At 31.3% G+C, this 15,613-nt stretch overlaps 1 protein-coding gene across 1 annotated transcript; it reads right to left on the bottom strand.

The window, feature by feature from the left end:
• Positions 1–4,443: 4,443 nt before the first annotated feature.
• On the bottom strand, positions 4,444–11,594 carry LOC110805872 (exopolygalacturonase). Its single transcript, XM_022011493.2, has 5 exons — positions 11,253–11,594; positions 10,367–10,681; positions 9,962–10,251; positions 5,060–5,297; positions 4,444–4,843 (listed from the first exon to the last, which is right to left on the bottom strand). Exons 1-5 carry the CDS (start codon positions 11,448–11,450, stop codon positions 4,625–4,627), a joined length of 1,260 nt encoding a protein of 419 aa, XP_021867185.1. The 5' UTR covers positions 11,451–11,594; the 3' UTR covers positions 4,444–4,624.
• Between the last annotated feature and the right edge of the window lie 4,019 nt (positions 11,595–15,613).

Raw genomic sequence — 15,613 nt, 5'->3', positions numbered from 1 at the left:
AAATAGGGAGTCGAAATATTTCGACCAAATGAAGCGTTGATATATGGAAAATAGTGACCCAAAAAAGCGTCCAAAAGCGAGAAAATAGCGTCTCTTTAAAGCGTCAAAATATATCGACCGTGAATATTTCGGCTCTTCTCCGAAGCGTCGATATATTAAATTTCGACGCCTTAGAGCGTCGATATATGGCCCAAAAATCGTCGAAAAGTGTCGTGTTTTTCCGTAGTGATTGAATAACACCTAAGATATTGATTAAATAGTCCAAGAATCAAACTACATACACGAAAGATATAGTAATAATACCATGCTTTGTTTCAACTAAATGTTATCGAAAAGCTAAATAATAATATCACATCAATCATATTGATTACACAAAAATACCTGAATTGGACCAAAATCATATCAATAACACCAAAAATCGCACAAGTCTCATCAACAATCAACTCAAATGGCTTAAATAGCAAAGAATCTCATAAACACTCAACTCAAATAGCTTAAAATTACATCAATTAATCAAAAATTGCGAATATCTAACCGTTTTCTGAAAAATTGAATCCTTAAGTCTGCATAAATCTTTAGAATTCCGTGCCCTAAACCCCAGAAATAGAGGGATCAAGACACCTTCAGTAGTAATTGAGGTGAGGGATGCTTCGTTGATGCTTCATCGGCATTGTGTTTCTGCCCTAGGTCTGCCATGGTTGAGAGTGCAGTTTGCACAGAAAATGTGGAGAGAACGAGAAAGAAAAGAGTTGAGTACCAGGGTTGGAGAAGAGGAGGAAATGTTCATCAAATTGCAAGTGGGTTTTAAACGTAGCAACATCAATAAGCCAAATGTTATAAGCATAAGTAAACTATTCTTAAGGAAAAGACAAAAACTATAAATATGAAGGAAATTGGGGGCAATACAGGTAATTCACTATTGTGTGAATAGTAATCAAAGTTTGAGACTTTATAAGTGTTAGGATTAATTTGTTCGATAACGCCTAATAACATATTTATAGACAATTTGGATTATTTTGTTAAGCACCTTAAAATAATCTATTCACTCTTTGACATATTATTTGGTGTAATTAACAGTGCATTAAAATTAATTTAATACTCCCTCCGTTTTTTTTTTGTTTGTTACGTATTCCTTTTAGGGTGTTTCAAAATGTTTGTTACGTGGGAGAATCTTTCCTTTTATAAACTTATTATACTATCATTTTGTGTGCCATCTTTTAATTTTAATTGATCCAATTTTTTCAACTCATTAAATTTCTTTACAATTTCCCAAGTATGTTAAGTTATCAATCTTTGTGTTTTTCGATTATTGGTTTATTTTGATAAATAAAATAATCTTATTAGTTGTTGTAATGATTAGTGGATTGATGTTTTACTTGGGTTTATTTTTTTAATAAAAAAGAACAAGAATCTTTATTATACGTTAATAAACGTGCAAAATTCGAAACGTAACAAACAAAAAGAAACAGAGGGAGTAGTATATAGCGCATGTCCATGCATTGAATTTGTTACACTAAGTTTCATGCTAGTAAAGGCCACTGGCAGCTAATACTGGGCATTCCCGTATTGGTACCTTTACCTGGAACCCAATCTTTACGCAATCTTTACGCTGCACATGTATGTTGGGCGGATCTCTATTCGAGATCACAAGGGACCAAATTCTTTTGTGATCAAATATTTAAGCCTCTGCAACTGTAATCATGTATTGCTACTCTTGTATTTCAACTACAAGGTTTTGTTAGTTTACTCTGATAAGGCTAAAACTATCTATCGGCATCATACACTAGTAAAGGCAGGATAAGTCCCTTCCTTAATCCAAATACTCCAATATAACGAGGGAAAGCACGTGGTTTTATGATTTGCATGCTTAATTTGCGCAAATTTGATGGTGCAGGGGTGTGCACCGTGCTGTTGTTGCACTGGTATCAAAACGACAACCATTAAATATAAAACGCGCGTTTTTTATTAAATTCGGAGGAGAAAGGAACATCTTTTGTTGAATAAAAGAACAAACGAACTTTTTTTGTTAAAAAAAAAAAGAACAAGGAATACTCTGTTCTATTCAACTGTGTTTTATTATGTTCTTTTGTTTTTGCTCATTTTTGCGGTTATATCTTCCTGTATTTTTCATAATTTTGAAATCAGAATTTGTGAAGAGAAGAGAGAAACTGTGAAGAGGAGAGAGAAAATATGGTAAAATGTAAATTTGATTTTAGAGAGAGAAAGTAATGGAAAATTCTCAGATATTGTTTGATTTTTCTACTTCAATATCAAATACTATTGATTCTTCTTCTTCAAATTTGAATTCCTCAGCTGATAATCAGATTTGTGAAGGTAATTTTTCAATTTTTTTTAATAACGAATTACATGTTTTGATGATTTTGATTTCGCAGTTATCGTGTTTGTTATTAATTAGATCAGTTTGATTTCTCAATTACTTTGATTAATGTATTTAGATTATATATTTTGATGATTATGATTTCGCAATTACTTCGCAATTATTTCGCAGTTCTTTTGGCACTGTTTTGAAATTCTTTATAGTTGTTCGTTTCACTATCTTAATATGTTCGTTTAGGCTTTGTTGTTGTTCTTTTATGTACTGGTAATGTTCTTTGCGTCTTTTATTAGTATTCATGCAGATTTTGAATGTTCTTTTCTTTTACTTTTGTTGTTCTTTCTCATATGTTGCTTTTTTCCCCCTGTAGTTTTCTGTTTTTATTAATTTTGAGTTTTTTGTTCTTTTATTTATGATTTATGTTCTTTTTAGATTTTTCAACGTTTTTTTTTAATTTTTCAAGTATTATTATCAATATTTGATTATCTTGTTCTATTTATCCTGCATTTTTCTCATGATGTTCTTTTTATAAAATTTTAAATGAGAACGAATATGTTCTTTTCATATTTGTACCAAAAAAACAAGTGCACCATTTATAATTATGAACACTGCTTATATTTCTTCTCCTTCCTCCTTTTTTTTTTAATATTTTATTTTTCATTTTCTATATATATATAATATTTCTCCTACTGAATTCAATCATTTCTCATTTTAAAACACATTTTAGAGAGAGAAAGGGGAGAGGTTTTATTTTCTCTCAACAAAAGAGAGATTTTATGAGAGAGAAAGTTCAAAATACATTTTCTCCTCCTTCTATCTCTAACATGTGATTTTAGTTGAATTTCGTTTATCGAAAACTAGCTAATTAAGCAAAATACAAGTTTAATTTTGCTAGTTTTTGTATTTTTTAATCGATTCAAAGATATTGATGATGCTGATGAATGCGCATCGGGTAGGTACACTTCCTTCTTCTTATTTCCATGTTCTTCTTAAATTCTAATGTTCTTTTTTGTAACATATTACTTATGTGTCATCAGCATTGTTTGTTCTTTTATATCATCAGTAATTGTTCTTTTACATATTTACAGTGTTGTGTTGAGTTATTTTTGATAAATAAAATAACGGAATTAAAACACATTTTTAATCTTAAAAATAAATTGTATTAGAAGTACAATAACTTACTTTTAAAAGAACATACATATAATTCTTTCTTTGAAATATAATTTTCGTCCTTTCAAGTATCGTCGTTTTTTTAAAATAACAAAAAGACCTTTTAAAAGAACATTAATCTTAAAAATAATGTTGTTCTTTTTTCCAGACTTTGTGGTTCTTTTTCATTTACATTCTTTAAATAAAATAGTTCTTTTGTTGTTATTTTACTTTTGTTTATTGTTATTTTCTTTTACTTTTGTTGTTCTTTCTCATATGTTGTTTTTTTCTCTGTAGTTTTCTGTTTTTATTAATTTTGAGTTTTTTGTTCTTTATTTTAAATGGTTTATGTTCTTTTTAGGTTTTTTGACGTTTTTTATTTATTAATCAAGTATTATTATCAATATTTGATTATTATCTTGTTCTATTTATCATGCATTTTTCTCATGATGTTCTTTTTATAAAATTTTAAATGAGAACGAATATGTTCTTTTCATATTTGTACATTTTGTCTGATTTGTTAATATTAGTGTTTTACTTGATATGTTCTTTTCAGGTTTTTGTTAATGTTCTTTTAATTTACTTTATTATGTTCTTTCTGATTTTTTTTTTGTTTTTCTGTTGCATTTTTCACATGATGTTCTTTTTGAAAAATAGTTGTTCTTTTTATAATTTATCAGGAGAGAGAATATATTATTTTCGTTTTTTACCTTTTCTTTGGTTTTTTAACATTAGTGTTCTTTTCAGGTTTTGGTTAATGTTCTTTTCGTTTATTCTATCATGTTCTTTCTGTTTAGTTTATTATGTTTTTTTCGTTTTTTTGCGTTTTGTTTTAATTAATATTTTTGCGTTTTGGTGCAGGTGCACGTAGATCTACGTACATGCCCCTGCACCATATGCGCGTTGCTTAATTTGAGGTCTCATTACATTGATATAGCGTTATTGCGAAAATAAAATAATGAAATGTGGTAAACATATCTTCCTTCAATCACAATAATGATTAACTGTGTTATAAAGTATAGGTAAATATATTTAGGATACCAAAATTCAGAGTTTTGTTTTTACTATATATTTTGACAAACATTGAAATCTACTCATTGAAGCACACAAGTAATATTTAAGAATAGTATTTAATTGTAGTTAACACTTTAAATTTGGTAATTGTAGCCCTAAGAAGTTGATCTTAGCATTAATGCATGAAGCGGTTGTTGGTCCCTTTAGACCAACCAAATTGATGCTGTTAAGATGGACATTTTGGCATGGTACTTCAGAGCTACACTTGATGTTTATAGCCTGAGGTGATGGTGTTGATCCTCTTATGTTGTGGAAGAAAATATCACTCAGCTTGATTTTAGAAGGCTGTACAAACATAAATAACATGATTATTGTATATTCTAACTATATTCTTAAAACCAAAATACTAAAATTATATATGGGGACATCTTTTTTAATTAACTCACTAAAATGATTAGTTGGTATTTCAGTCATAAGTCTAACCAATGATATCATTTTACACTTTGACATGTTAATTAAGAAAGGAAGGTAATTGAGATATGATAAAAGAATAGTGATTACCCCATTGACACAAGAATGACCTCCCCCGCAGTACTCCTGGTCAATAATAATGGGGTTTTGGACATTGTCCATGATAATGTCCTTGAAAAGAAATCCATAAGCTTTGATTGGAATCACATTGGGCTTGAAAGGAAAAGTTTTGATCCTGATGCCATTAGTAGTCCCACGAAGTGTACAATTTTTCACTTGGACTCCTTTAACATCTTCTTCATTGTCATACTTTCCAAGACTACCAACACTGTAAAAAAAAAAACAAATTAAATTTTACTTTGCATTTGGGGAAAAAATGTTCATTTCACAAATCATATCATATACGTAGTAAAATACTTATTAACTTAATACTTAGATCATGGTTCACATGAAGGAATTATTAAAATTGATGAGGTTACATATGTTGTGTTTAAGATATGCTAGTATAGAATAAACTAATATTTGCTTCCCTAAAACGAATAATAGTATTTATCAGAGAGGAATATGATTCGATCAAGATACTTATGTTTTAAAGTCCATTATTTATTTTATTTTTTTATTTATTTTTTGACATAGGCTTAATTTTACATAAATTAAAAAGTTTACACACTAAACAGAGTATTAGGATCTTTATAGACCATTACACATACTACAAAATAAACTAAATGCATAGGCAACTCCTCTCCGTTGGATCCTCGATTATTGACTTGGCTTTGTTTACAACGCCAGACCACACATAGCGTGCCAAAACCTTTTTTTAAGAAGTATTTCTTCTACGTGTTTTTATTACAAATTACTCAATATTAAATTTGTATTGGGTAAATGACTTGTTAAGACCAAAGTAAGTGCTAAAGATATTTATCAACTATTCCATAATTTTTTTCCAGACCGGATATTGATTTCCAATTTTGCTTATAAATAGAATTTAGTTTACTTGGTGACTTATTTATATAATTTTTCTTGCTTGTTCCCTTTAGAGAAATCATAATGCATATTTTCATATCATTCAAAAAGCTTTTAGTTGCAATTTTTTTTATTACAATGATTTATGCATGGTGTGAATTATATTGGATGAAGGTTATGAACATGAAGAAATTATATTATATATATGTATCAATTATGTTTCTCAAATCATTGGATGATTGGGGTGAATTTAGTAATCCTTACAAATTTGAAGATATGATTGAGTCTCTTGTGACTTTATTCGGAGTTCTTTGGTTAAGAAATCAAAAAAAGTTTAATGAGATTGAAAAGAAAATAAAAAAGTCGGTTTCAGCTGACACTTAGTTGTCATAAGTTGACAACTCAACTTAAATTATACGGATTTTTCATGAAATACCCCTCAATTTTCACGAAATTCACCAAATGCCCCTCAACTTTCAGAAATTCACCAAATGCCCCTCACCTTTAATATAATACCCAAACTACCCTTACTAATGACGCGCCGTTAGTCCGCCGTTAGTCCGCCGTTAGCCTACTTTTCTAATTCACCAAATGCCCCTACAATGTAACTTATTTCACCAAATACCCCTATTTTAAAATATAATTCACCAAATGCCCAAATGTAAAAATTACCTTTTTAAAGCCCAATGGCTAGTTTTTTGGGATTGAAAAATAGCCGTAGCTTATTGTTTTAGTCACCAAAACTTTCCAGTCATTTGAGAGTTGAGACTATGGAAGATATAAGGCAGTGTGATGATAGATACTGTGGCAATGGTATGTTACAGTTTAGAACTATTCGGCCCGAGTTAATAAGTAAGCCCCTTGAGTATAAGAGGATACTCAAGGGAAGGGAATCCTCACCCCCAAAATACAACTTTGAAGTTGTAAGATACAATCTCAACAACTAGGTTAGGCCAAGTACTACTTGGTACTTTGTATATGCAAGCAATACACTTGATACAAATATATAATGCCTCAATTTACTTATTTACATTTCTTATAGAGTGGCATATGAAAAGAGCGATACAATTAAGAGAATGTCTCTAAAATAAAAGACCAACCAAATGAAACTCTACTCAAAAGACTAACACCACTTAATGAGTTTGATGCGTGTTTGGTTCACGGTTATTTGAGGCCACGAAACGAAATTAAGAACATGACTTTCTTCCCACTTATGTGCTTGGATAACAGGAATATGATACTCCACTACTAGAGGTAATAGAGTGTAATATCAATTGGTTATCTGCAATATGGAGGCCCTTTTTTCATTTCCTTTCCTTTCCTTGAGTAGTGATTTTAACTTATATTCATGCAAAACAAGAGGTAATAGACTCATTATGTGTGGATGATGATTTTGAATGATAACTCATGACACAAACTGAGATGAAACTACAACAAAACAATTTGGTGACTAAATAAACACTCAGAACAGGGTTATTTATACTAAAACAATAAGCTACGGCTATTTTTCAATCCCAAAAAACTAGCCGTTAAAAGGTAATTTTTACATTTGGGAATTTGGTGAATTATATTTTAAAATAGGGGTATTTGGTGAAATAAGTTACATTGTAGGGGCATTTGGTGAATTAGAAAAGTAGGCTAACGGCGGACTAACGGCGTGTCATTAGTAAGGGTAGTTTGGGTATTATATTAAAGGTGAGGGGTATTTGGTGAATTTCTGAAAGTTGAGGGGCATTTGGTGAATTTCGTGAAAATTGAGGGGTATTTCATGAAAAATCCGTAAATTATAACTATTTTTTGTAATTTCTTTTTCAGCTTTTGTCCTAAGAATAAGAATCCTAATGCGATTATTTCCACTGACAGTACCCATTGTAAAACTCTCTCCTAATTTTCAGAAATAAGATAGTTCTTATTTTACTCTCTATTAAAGATATTTTTCGTTGCTCTCCTTGATCAATTTATCTATTTGTTGAAAAATAATATTGTACTTCTCTTCTTTGTGTTAGAAGTGATAATGCTCAATAACTTTGTGAGGGTGATATGAAAAGTTATTATTAGCTAAAGGCATCGAGCGCCAAAAGTCTTGTGTGCACACACCTCGACAGAATGGTGTAGTCGAAAGAAAACACCGCCAACTCTTAGAAACTATTAGAGCTTGTACTTCCAATCTAAAGTTCCTTTACAGTTTTGCGGTGAGTCCAATCTCACTGCTACTTATCTCATGAACAAAATGCCTCTTAAAATTATATATTTTCAAACTCCTTTTGCTAAACTCTATGGAAATCATAAAGTGTTGGATCATCATATCTTCGAGCTTTTGGTTGCCTTTATTATGTCTCTACTCTAAAGTCTCATAGACTAAAATTTGAAAAAAGAGCCAATCCTTGTGACTTCCTAGGCTATTCTCCAGGCCAAAAGGAATACAAGGTATTCAATTTAGTGACAAACAAGATGGTCGTGTCTAACGTTGTTGTTTTCCATGGAAAAACATTTTCCTTATCATCTTATTCATTCTTCTTCTACTACTTCATCCTTATATCCCACAAAATGTTTTCTTCCTACTACTACAAAAGTAATTAATCTATCTGTTATTTTCACTCCTGATTTTCTTATGCCATCTCAATCTCAATCTCAATCTCAATCTCAATCTCATTCTCATTTCACATTCACGTAATAATTCTGACTATATTATGTTTCTCAAACTTTAAAAAATTCTCATAATTATCTAAATTCTTCTTCTTAATATCATTCTATATATTTTCCTTCTCCCTCCTCTCATACTCATGCATTTCTTCAACTTAAAACAAGAGTATCCTCCTATTCAAACACATACTACTTCAATCCAGCTTAAATACATGCCTCCCGTTTACATAGACGCTTATCAATGAAATTATTCAGTTTTTGGTTATACTACTCATGCACATTGGTACAATTCCTGAGATCTTTCAAGCTTTTATTGCTTAACTTAGCGCAATAGTTGAGCCGACATCTTATTCTGAAGCTTCTATGGATACTAATTAGACAATGGTTTTCTAGACTTAATGTAGAGTTGAAGTTAAAAGGCTTCACACAGTCAAAGAATAACTATAATGATAATTATGATGTTGAGTTTTATATGTATTAATCTATACATTATTAAATCTCCAAGGTTATCATACCATCTCTGCATGTGTCGCGATAACTTGGCAAGTGACATGACATCATCTCGTCATGTCATAAGCATACAAATTTTTTATCGTGTCCTTATCCCAAAAAAAATGTTGTTACCCATCCTTGAACCTATGATCTCTCATTTGTTATTATTTTTTATAATAATAATAATAATAATAAATGTTATTATTATTATTATTATTAATTTCCAATAAGTTCAGAGACGTTAAAATAAATTTAGGTCAGATAAGTTGAAGAGAGCGCAACCTTACTTTTAGTTAGATTTTTTTTTCCAATGATAACATGAACATGTTATGACTTAGTTGTAAAAGCTTTGTTGTTTAAACTCAAGATTTGGGGGTTTAAAACCTTATACATACCTTAATTAACAAAAAAATTTTATGTATATGAAGATTACATGTAGTGAAAGATTTGTAAACAAAGCGTCACGTGTTCACAAACTTTCTTATATAAACGCTTTTTAATATATATGAATCTTTACTTTTAAATGAGGGAGAGAGGATATTATATGAAGATGTTGTCTAACTCATCTGGTCTCTTTTAGTCGTACTATTTTAGTGGTTTCTTTTTAATTATAACAATTCTATTTTTGGAAACCTACCAACTTGAATTTACCTAACTAACCTTATCCATATTCAATACCTCAATGTTTCCCTAATTATAATATTATATCCGGATCCAGAAGTAAGGGCCGGGGTATAAATATAATGTACTACCTATTCACTTGTATTACGAAAATTGGGGTAATAGTTACAACTAAAACGTAACAGGGGAAGTATTAGTATTTAATTAATGTGGGTTGAATAACCACGTTTGAAATAAAAGGAATGAAATTGGTATAAAAATAATAGTACGTACCTAATACCATGACCAGGGCCACATGTAACTTTGTTGATGGAAAGTCGAGTAGAGCCTTGGAGGATACCAATGCAATCATCACCAGTTTGAATAATGGATCGTGAGACCCTAACTAGGTCAGAAGAGCTTATATGGATACCATCAGTATTAGGGCTATCTTCAGGAGCAATTATATGAAGTCTTTGCAATCTAATGTTGTTGCTTGCAGTAATGAAAAAGTGAAATCCCATAGGGTTTAAGCTTGTGATCCTTCTAATGGATGCATTGGTAACACCTTTCAGAACAATCGACTACTCCGATCCGTACAACAAATATATATATTTAGTAAAGTCTAAAAGTAATTGAATACGTAGTAGTATAGATGGATCGACAAGATTAATTAAGTTAAAGTGTTAGTGTTCTTACTGAAGGAAGTCGCGCACAATTAGAGTTTTGATTACAATCAGCATATTTCCAAAGTTGGGCTCCTTGGCCATCAATAGTGCCCCCACCAAAAATGACCAAACCATTAAGGCGTTCAAAGGTTAACCATTCAGGATCAGGGTACATAGATATATCAGGTACTGCCTTCACTATACCTGTAATTTGCACCACCATAGGCCCCGGACCTTTACATGGTCCTGCAAATACCGCTTGAGATACTGCAAATTGTCCCCGAGGAACCAACAATCTTGCTTTACCGGGATGATCACATGCTGCCCTAAACGCTCCCATGAAAGCCTATACCAACGTCATTATGCATTTTAATTATTAAATAATATATACTTCCTCCATTCTATAAATATTGCACCATTTTGTTTTTTACACTATTCACACTAAACTTTACTCATTTTTCGTCATTCATATCTAAGAGAAATTCTACTCATGTAGGATATTGTTAGATTCGTATAAACGTAATGTCAACCATGATGCAATATTTTTTTTTTTGCAATTCATTTTACTACGTTTTAAATTCGATGTTATCACAAATTCTTATTTACAATAAATATTGTACACCGGAATAAAAGTTAAGTCATAATGCTTAAATGTTAAGCTTATATATGTAAAAGTTATCTATTGTTAAGTGATCAAATTTTTCATTTTAGTATAACTTATTTCTTCAAAATCACTAATAATGTATAAAATTAATCATTTTACCCTTTAAAATATTTATCTATTAATTTTTTTAATAATATAAAAGTTAATCAAAAATAGTTTAAAGTTATAAAAAAAAAAGGGGTTAAAGTTATCTTGGTGTACAATAAATTTATTGTACACCTTGAGCGCGCAAGACCTTTTGCGATATTATTACCTCGACATCATCTGCTTTTCCGTCACCTGTGGCATCATAATTTGCTACATTGAAAATCTTTTCATCAGGTGTTGGCATAACACTAATGCCATCCCCATCCTTTATACCACCTCCCCCCCTACCCTCCACTATAACAATGGCCACACTAAGAATAATCACAGAGAAGATTATTTTCTTGTAATTCATATGCTTCCCCATGATGGACAAATATTTAATAATTATTTTACTATGAAAAAAATATTAAAATTTATTTATGATATAATATTATAGAAATATTTAAGATGGGAATACTGCCTCCCTAGAGAGGCTAGTATTGATTTGGTGGAATTGAAAGATTTCTTCTTTTCACTCCTTCCTTTCTTTATAACTTTATCCTTAAAGAAAAATTTCAATTTCAATTTATTACCGCTAATTTCGTTAACGGAAGATACTTCCTAAGAATGCGCAACCTAAATTTAGGTGATATTGATTTGTAGCATATCACCTAAATTTAGTGACCCTAAATATATACATCACTAATACAAAAAATTAAAAGACAACGGTTCAAAGTAGCAATAGAAAACGGTTGTCAACAGTTGTAGACAAAAGTGTCGTTGTAGAGGGGGTATTATTTAACAATGGTTACCCAACAGTCAACACCGTTGTTAAATGCATAGTTTTAACAGCTTTTTACTACCCTACTCGACCGTTGTTAAAGTGTAATAGTCAAACCGTTGTTAAAGTGGGTATGTCGAACCGTTGTTAAAATGTATATGTCGAACCGTTGTTAATAAAATTCTTTATTTGCTATGATTTTCAATTATTTGATTTTATTTTTCCACACATCCCTATGTCATATAGGAAAATGATTCTAAACAATAAACTTCCACAATCAAAACGGAAATATATTGGAGGAAGTACAAATACTATGAAACCAATATATTGATATTATGAAACCAATATTCACGAATCACGATGTCTATATCTTTCGCGGAAAACAAACTAAATATTCAAAGCCATTCATAATCTTCACTACAAAAATCCAAAAAATATAAATAAGACTACATATGCATAGTGATTTCACTACAAATTCCTAAACTAACTAGCAAAGTAGAGAATATGCATGGCGTGCCAACTCAACTAATATTAGTACTTCAATTCATCATATCAATTTGTTCCGTGATGTAGTTGGGCCATAAACAAATTGAAAAAAAACATTGTAATCAATAATCAAAACATTAGTTTTAATACTAACATAAAATAGAAGAAAAAAAATAGATAATAACTTTTCTGGAATTTGTGATTGGTTATGATTTACAATTTCCCGCATGAACATTAGGACATAGTAACCGCAATCAACATCATTTGTCTGACGTGGACGCTACACAACAAACATTAAACAATGTAATGTTAATCTATAAGTTAAAAGAAAGACATAATCCCATCGAGAATAATGCCAGATTCTATTTTACATCCCTCTAACACTTTAAAGACTTGACTTGTAGTTAAAGATTGTGCGTATTCGACATTTACTTGATTAAACCGTAGCACTTCCAATTACAATTACTTTTATAATGCTTCTTAAGCCTTTTGACTCATTCCTAAAACCCCTGATTGACTTTCACGCTAACTCATTCAAAAGATTCAACCCAAACACTCTCGATATCTCAATTCTTAGAACGCACGTACATTCTTAGCTCACTCACAAGCATTTCAAAATCCAAAACCATTTCATTTCATAAATAAAGAAATTAAATCCATAAACCATTTCATTAAACCAATGGAATTCATCAAACATCACAAGTTCATTTGCAAATCACAATTCATACATAAATATACGTATGATATTGCTAAAATTTCATCATACTTAAAACACAAAATATAGCTTCAAATTTTGAAAATGGTTCGACAATGTGTACCTATAATCGTCTCATATAAAACCAAGCCGCACATGGAGATTAAAATAAAATAAAATAAGAGGAATGAATTCATTTATGAAATGAAATGGTATGGATTTTTATTTAAGTGATTGAGCGCATTCATATTTTAGCTTAAAAAAACCTAAATTATATTGTTAATTTAATTATGCCCAATTAACAATATAATTTATAATTTAGGTTTTTTTAAGCTAAAATATAAATGGGCTCAATCACTTAAATAAAAATCCATACCAAATTTAATTTATAAAAATTTATAAAACAAAATTTCAGCTCCTGACCTACAAACGTTAGTTTGAGCAATGTTTGGATTTCAGTCTACTAATCCACCTTAAATTGATTTCAGCTCCTTAACAAGCACTCCTAATCATTTAAGGTGACTTAAATTAGTAGCAAATAATCATTTAAGGTGACTGAAAGTGTACGCCAAACAGAGCCTTAACCCAATGACCTAACCTTTTAATGTACTCTAGTTAATTTTGACCGGAAAAGGGGAATGAGGTCCAAACGTTGAAAACAAAAGGTTAGAGCCCATCTATTAGCTTAACTCTATTATCTTTCATTAAAACTGAAGAAATGTACATTTTCAGTAAAAATCATGAGTAGAGTTGGAGAAAAGAAACATAAGCGAGGGTGTTTTTGTATCATGTATTGACGTAGGGCCTTTAGTCTATGTTTTGTGTCTGGAGCTGAGGTCTAGTTCTATGTTCTTGCATGCTTACTTACTACTACGTACTACGTAGTTTATATACATTGGATTCAGTTGGAGGTTTCTGTGAACATATTATAAATTATAAGCAAAGTTGTCAAAGAAATAAAAAAAGGGACCATATTTAACTGCCAACTAGTTCTTCTATTAGAGCTTTTAGATGCTTATCTCATTGACTACATAATATTTAATTTCTTTAGTATGTTTGGAGCTGTGGGGTATGTCAACTATGATGCTTTGTTCCTGATGAAAATTGAATTTAGGATTGTTGTTAGCAGACAAGACCAAACATATAAGAAGTGCTTGGATTCCCTACGTTAGCAGGAGTCTTAGTCATAATGTTACAGGAACTTCCCTGGGAGAATATATCTTGCGACAATTAACAGGAACTTCCCTGGGAGAATATATCTTGCGTCCCCATATACGGCATCAGCATCAGCATCAGCATCAGCATCAGCATCAGCATTAGCATTGACTGGCTATGTTACAGATCCAAAAGACTTCCTACAGTAGCTGACTTTTCGTATACGTTCTCACCTTTCACAAATTTGAGAAATTTTTTACGCTTCCATTTTATTAAACTTTGTTACCAAAAAAATATTAAATATAAAAAATCACCCAAGCATTTGCTCTTTATGTAATGCTGGCAAAAATAAATGAAAGCAACACTCAATTATATTTTTTTTTATCAATAAGTTCCCCTTAGAATAAGCATTTTAGTTTTATGATATATTGTGTTGGATAGCAAGAGATATAAAATTGTTCTAGGGTATGCGAGGTTGAAGATTATTTGGGGGTATGCGAGGAATTTGCAGAGTCAGTAATATACTTCTTCAAGGCTGTGAGTGGAAAGTTGTTTGGGGAGAGAAGGATAGATGGCTGAATAGTAGAGTTCCAAAGTTCAAGTCCAATGTCGGCCTCCGTAACGCTATAACTTGGAAAGTAAATCATTTCAATCTTCCAGACTGGTACTGGTTGGGATCTCCATAAGGTTGACCCATTTTGGAGTTTGATGATCCTTGACAAATTGCTGCAAAGGAATTACCTTCTACTAATGCAGATGGTTTTCAATATTGGCGTTTCCATAAGTCGGGAAGGTTTACTGTCAAGACGGCTTATGCCATGTTAGCAGTCGAGGACTATGGTTTAGCTACACCTCATCAGGAATTGAGCCTCAAGATCGATCCTTCCAAAATGGAATCTTTTCTTGTGGAAATTGTTTCACAATGGGCTGTCTACAAAGGTGAATATTGCTATGTGTAACTGAGAGTGAGGATTTTCAACAATTATTTCGCTTTTGTGTTCTAGCGAAACAAGTGTGGAGGTTTGGATCCCTTGTGATCCATTCAGAAAACAATGAGGATATTTCCTTCGTTGAATAGTTTCTATACTATATCCAGTTTTTCTAATGTCAGGATGGGAAAGATAGTTTGAGGAATATTTACTTTATTGCCTCTATTTGGGGTTTGTGGTTATTTAGGATTACCAGGATTTTCAGGAACGTTCAAGGTAACGTTACAACAGCTCTTACTCTTATCACAGAGGGAATGATTCAATGCGAAATTTCACCAACCAGCCTTTGGCTAACTTACGCTTTCATCATCCTCCGGGGGTTGACCCAATATATCCTCTGGGGTTTTTTAGAGCAATACTTACCGATATAGAATTCGAAGGGCCAGTTGAGGTCATCCAGATAGATGGTTCGTGGAAAAGGAGAACTCGAATTGCTGGTATGG

The sequence above is a fragment of the Spinacia oleracea genome, chromosome 5, assembly GCF_020520425.1.
Source record: "Spinacia oleracea cultivar Varoflay chromosome 5, BTI_SOV_V1, whole genome shotgun sequence".
NCBI classification, from domain to species: Eukaryota; Viridiplantae; Streptophyta; class Magnoliopsida; order Caryophyllales; family Amaranthaceae; genus Spinacia; species Spinacia oleracea.
Note: the sequence above shows the minus strand (reverse complement) of the source record. Positions and strands in the feature narration are given on the sequence as shown.

Excerpts from the sequence above, each read along its gene's own strand:
- LOC110805872 (XM_022011493.2), bottom strand. The coding sequence starts at position 11,450 with ATGGGGAAGCATATGAATTACAAGAAAATAATCTTCTCTGTGATTATT. Across the intron at positions 5,298-9,961 it reads GGCCCTGGTCATGGTATTAG|TGTTGGTAGTCTTGGAAAGT; the intron begins GTACGTACTATT and ends TTTTTTTTACAG. Across the intron at positions 4,844-5,059 it reads GTCATTCTTGTGTCAATGGG|CCTTCTAAAATCAAGCTGAG; the intron begins GTAATCACTATT and ends ATGTTTGTACAG.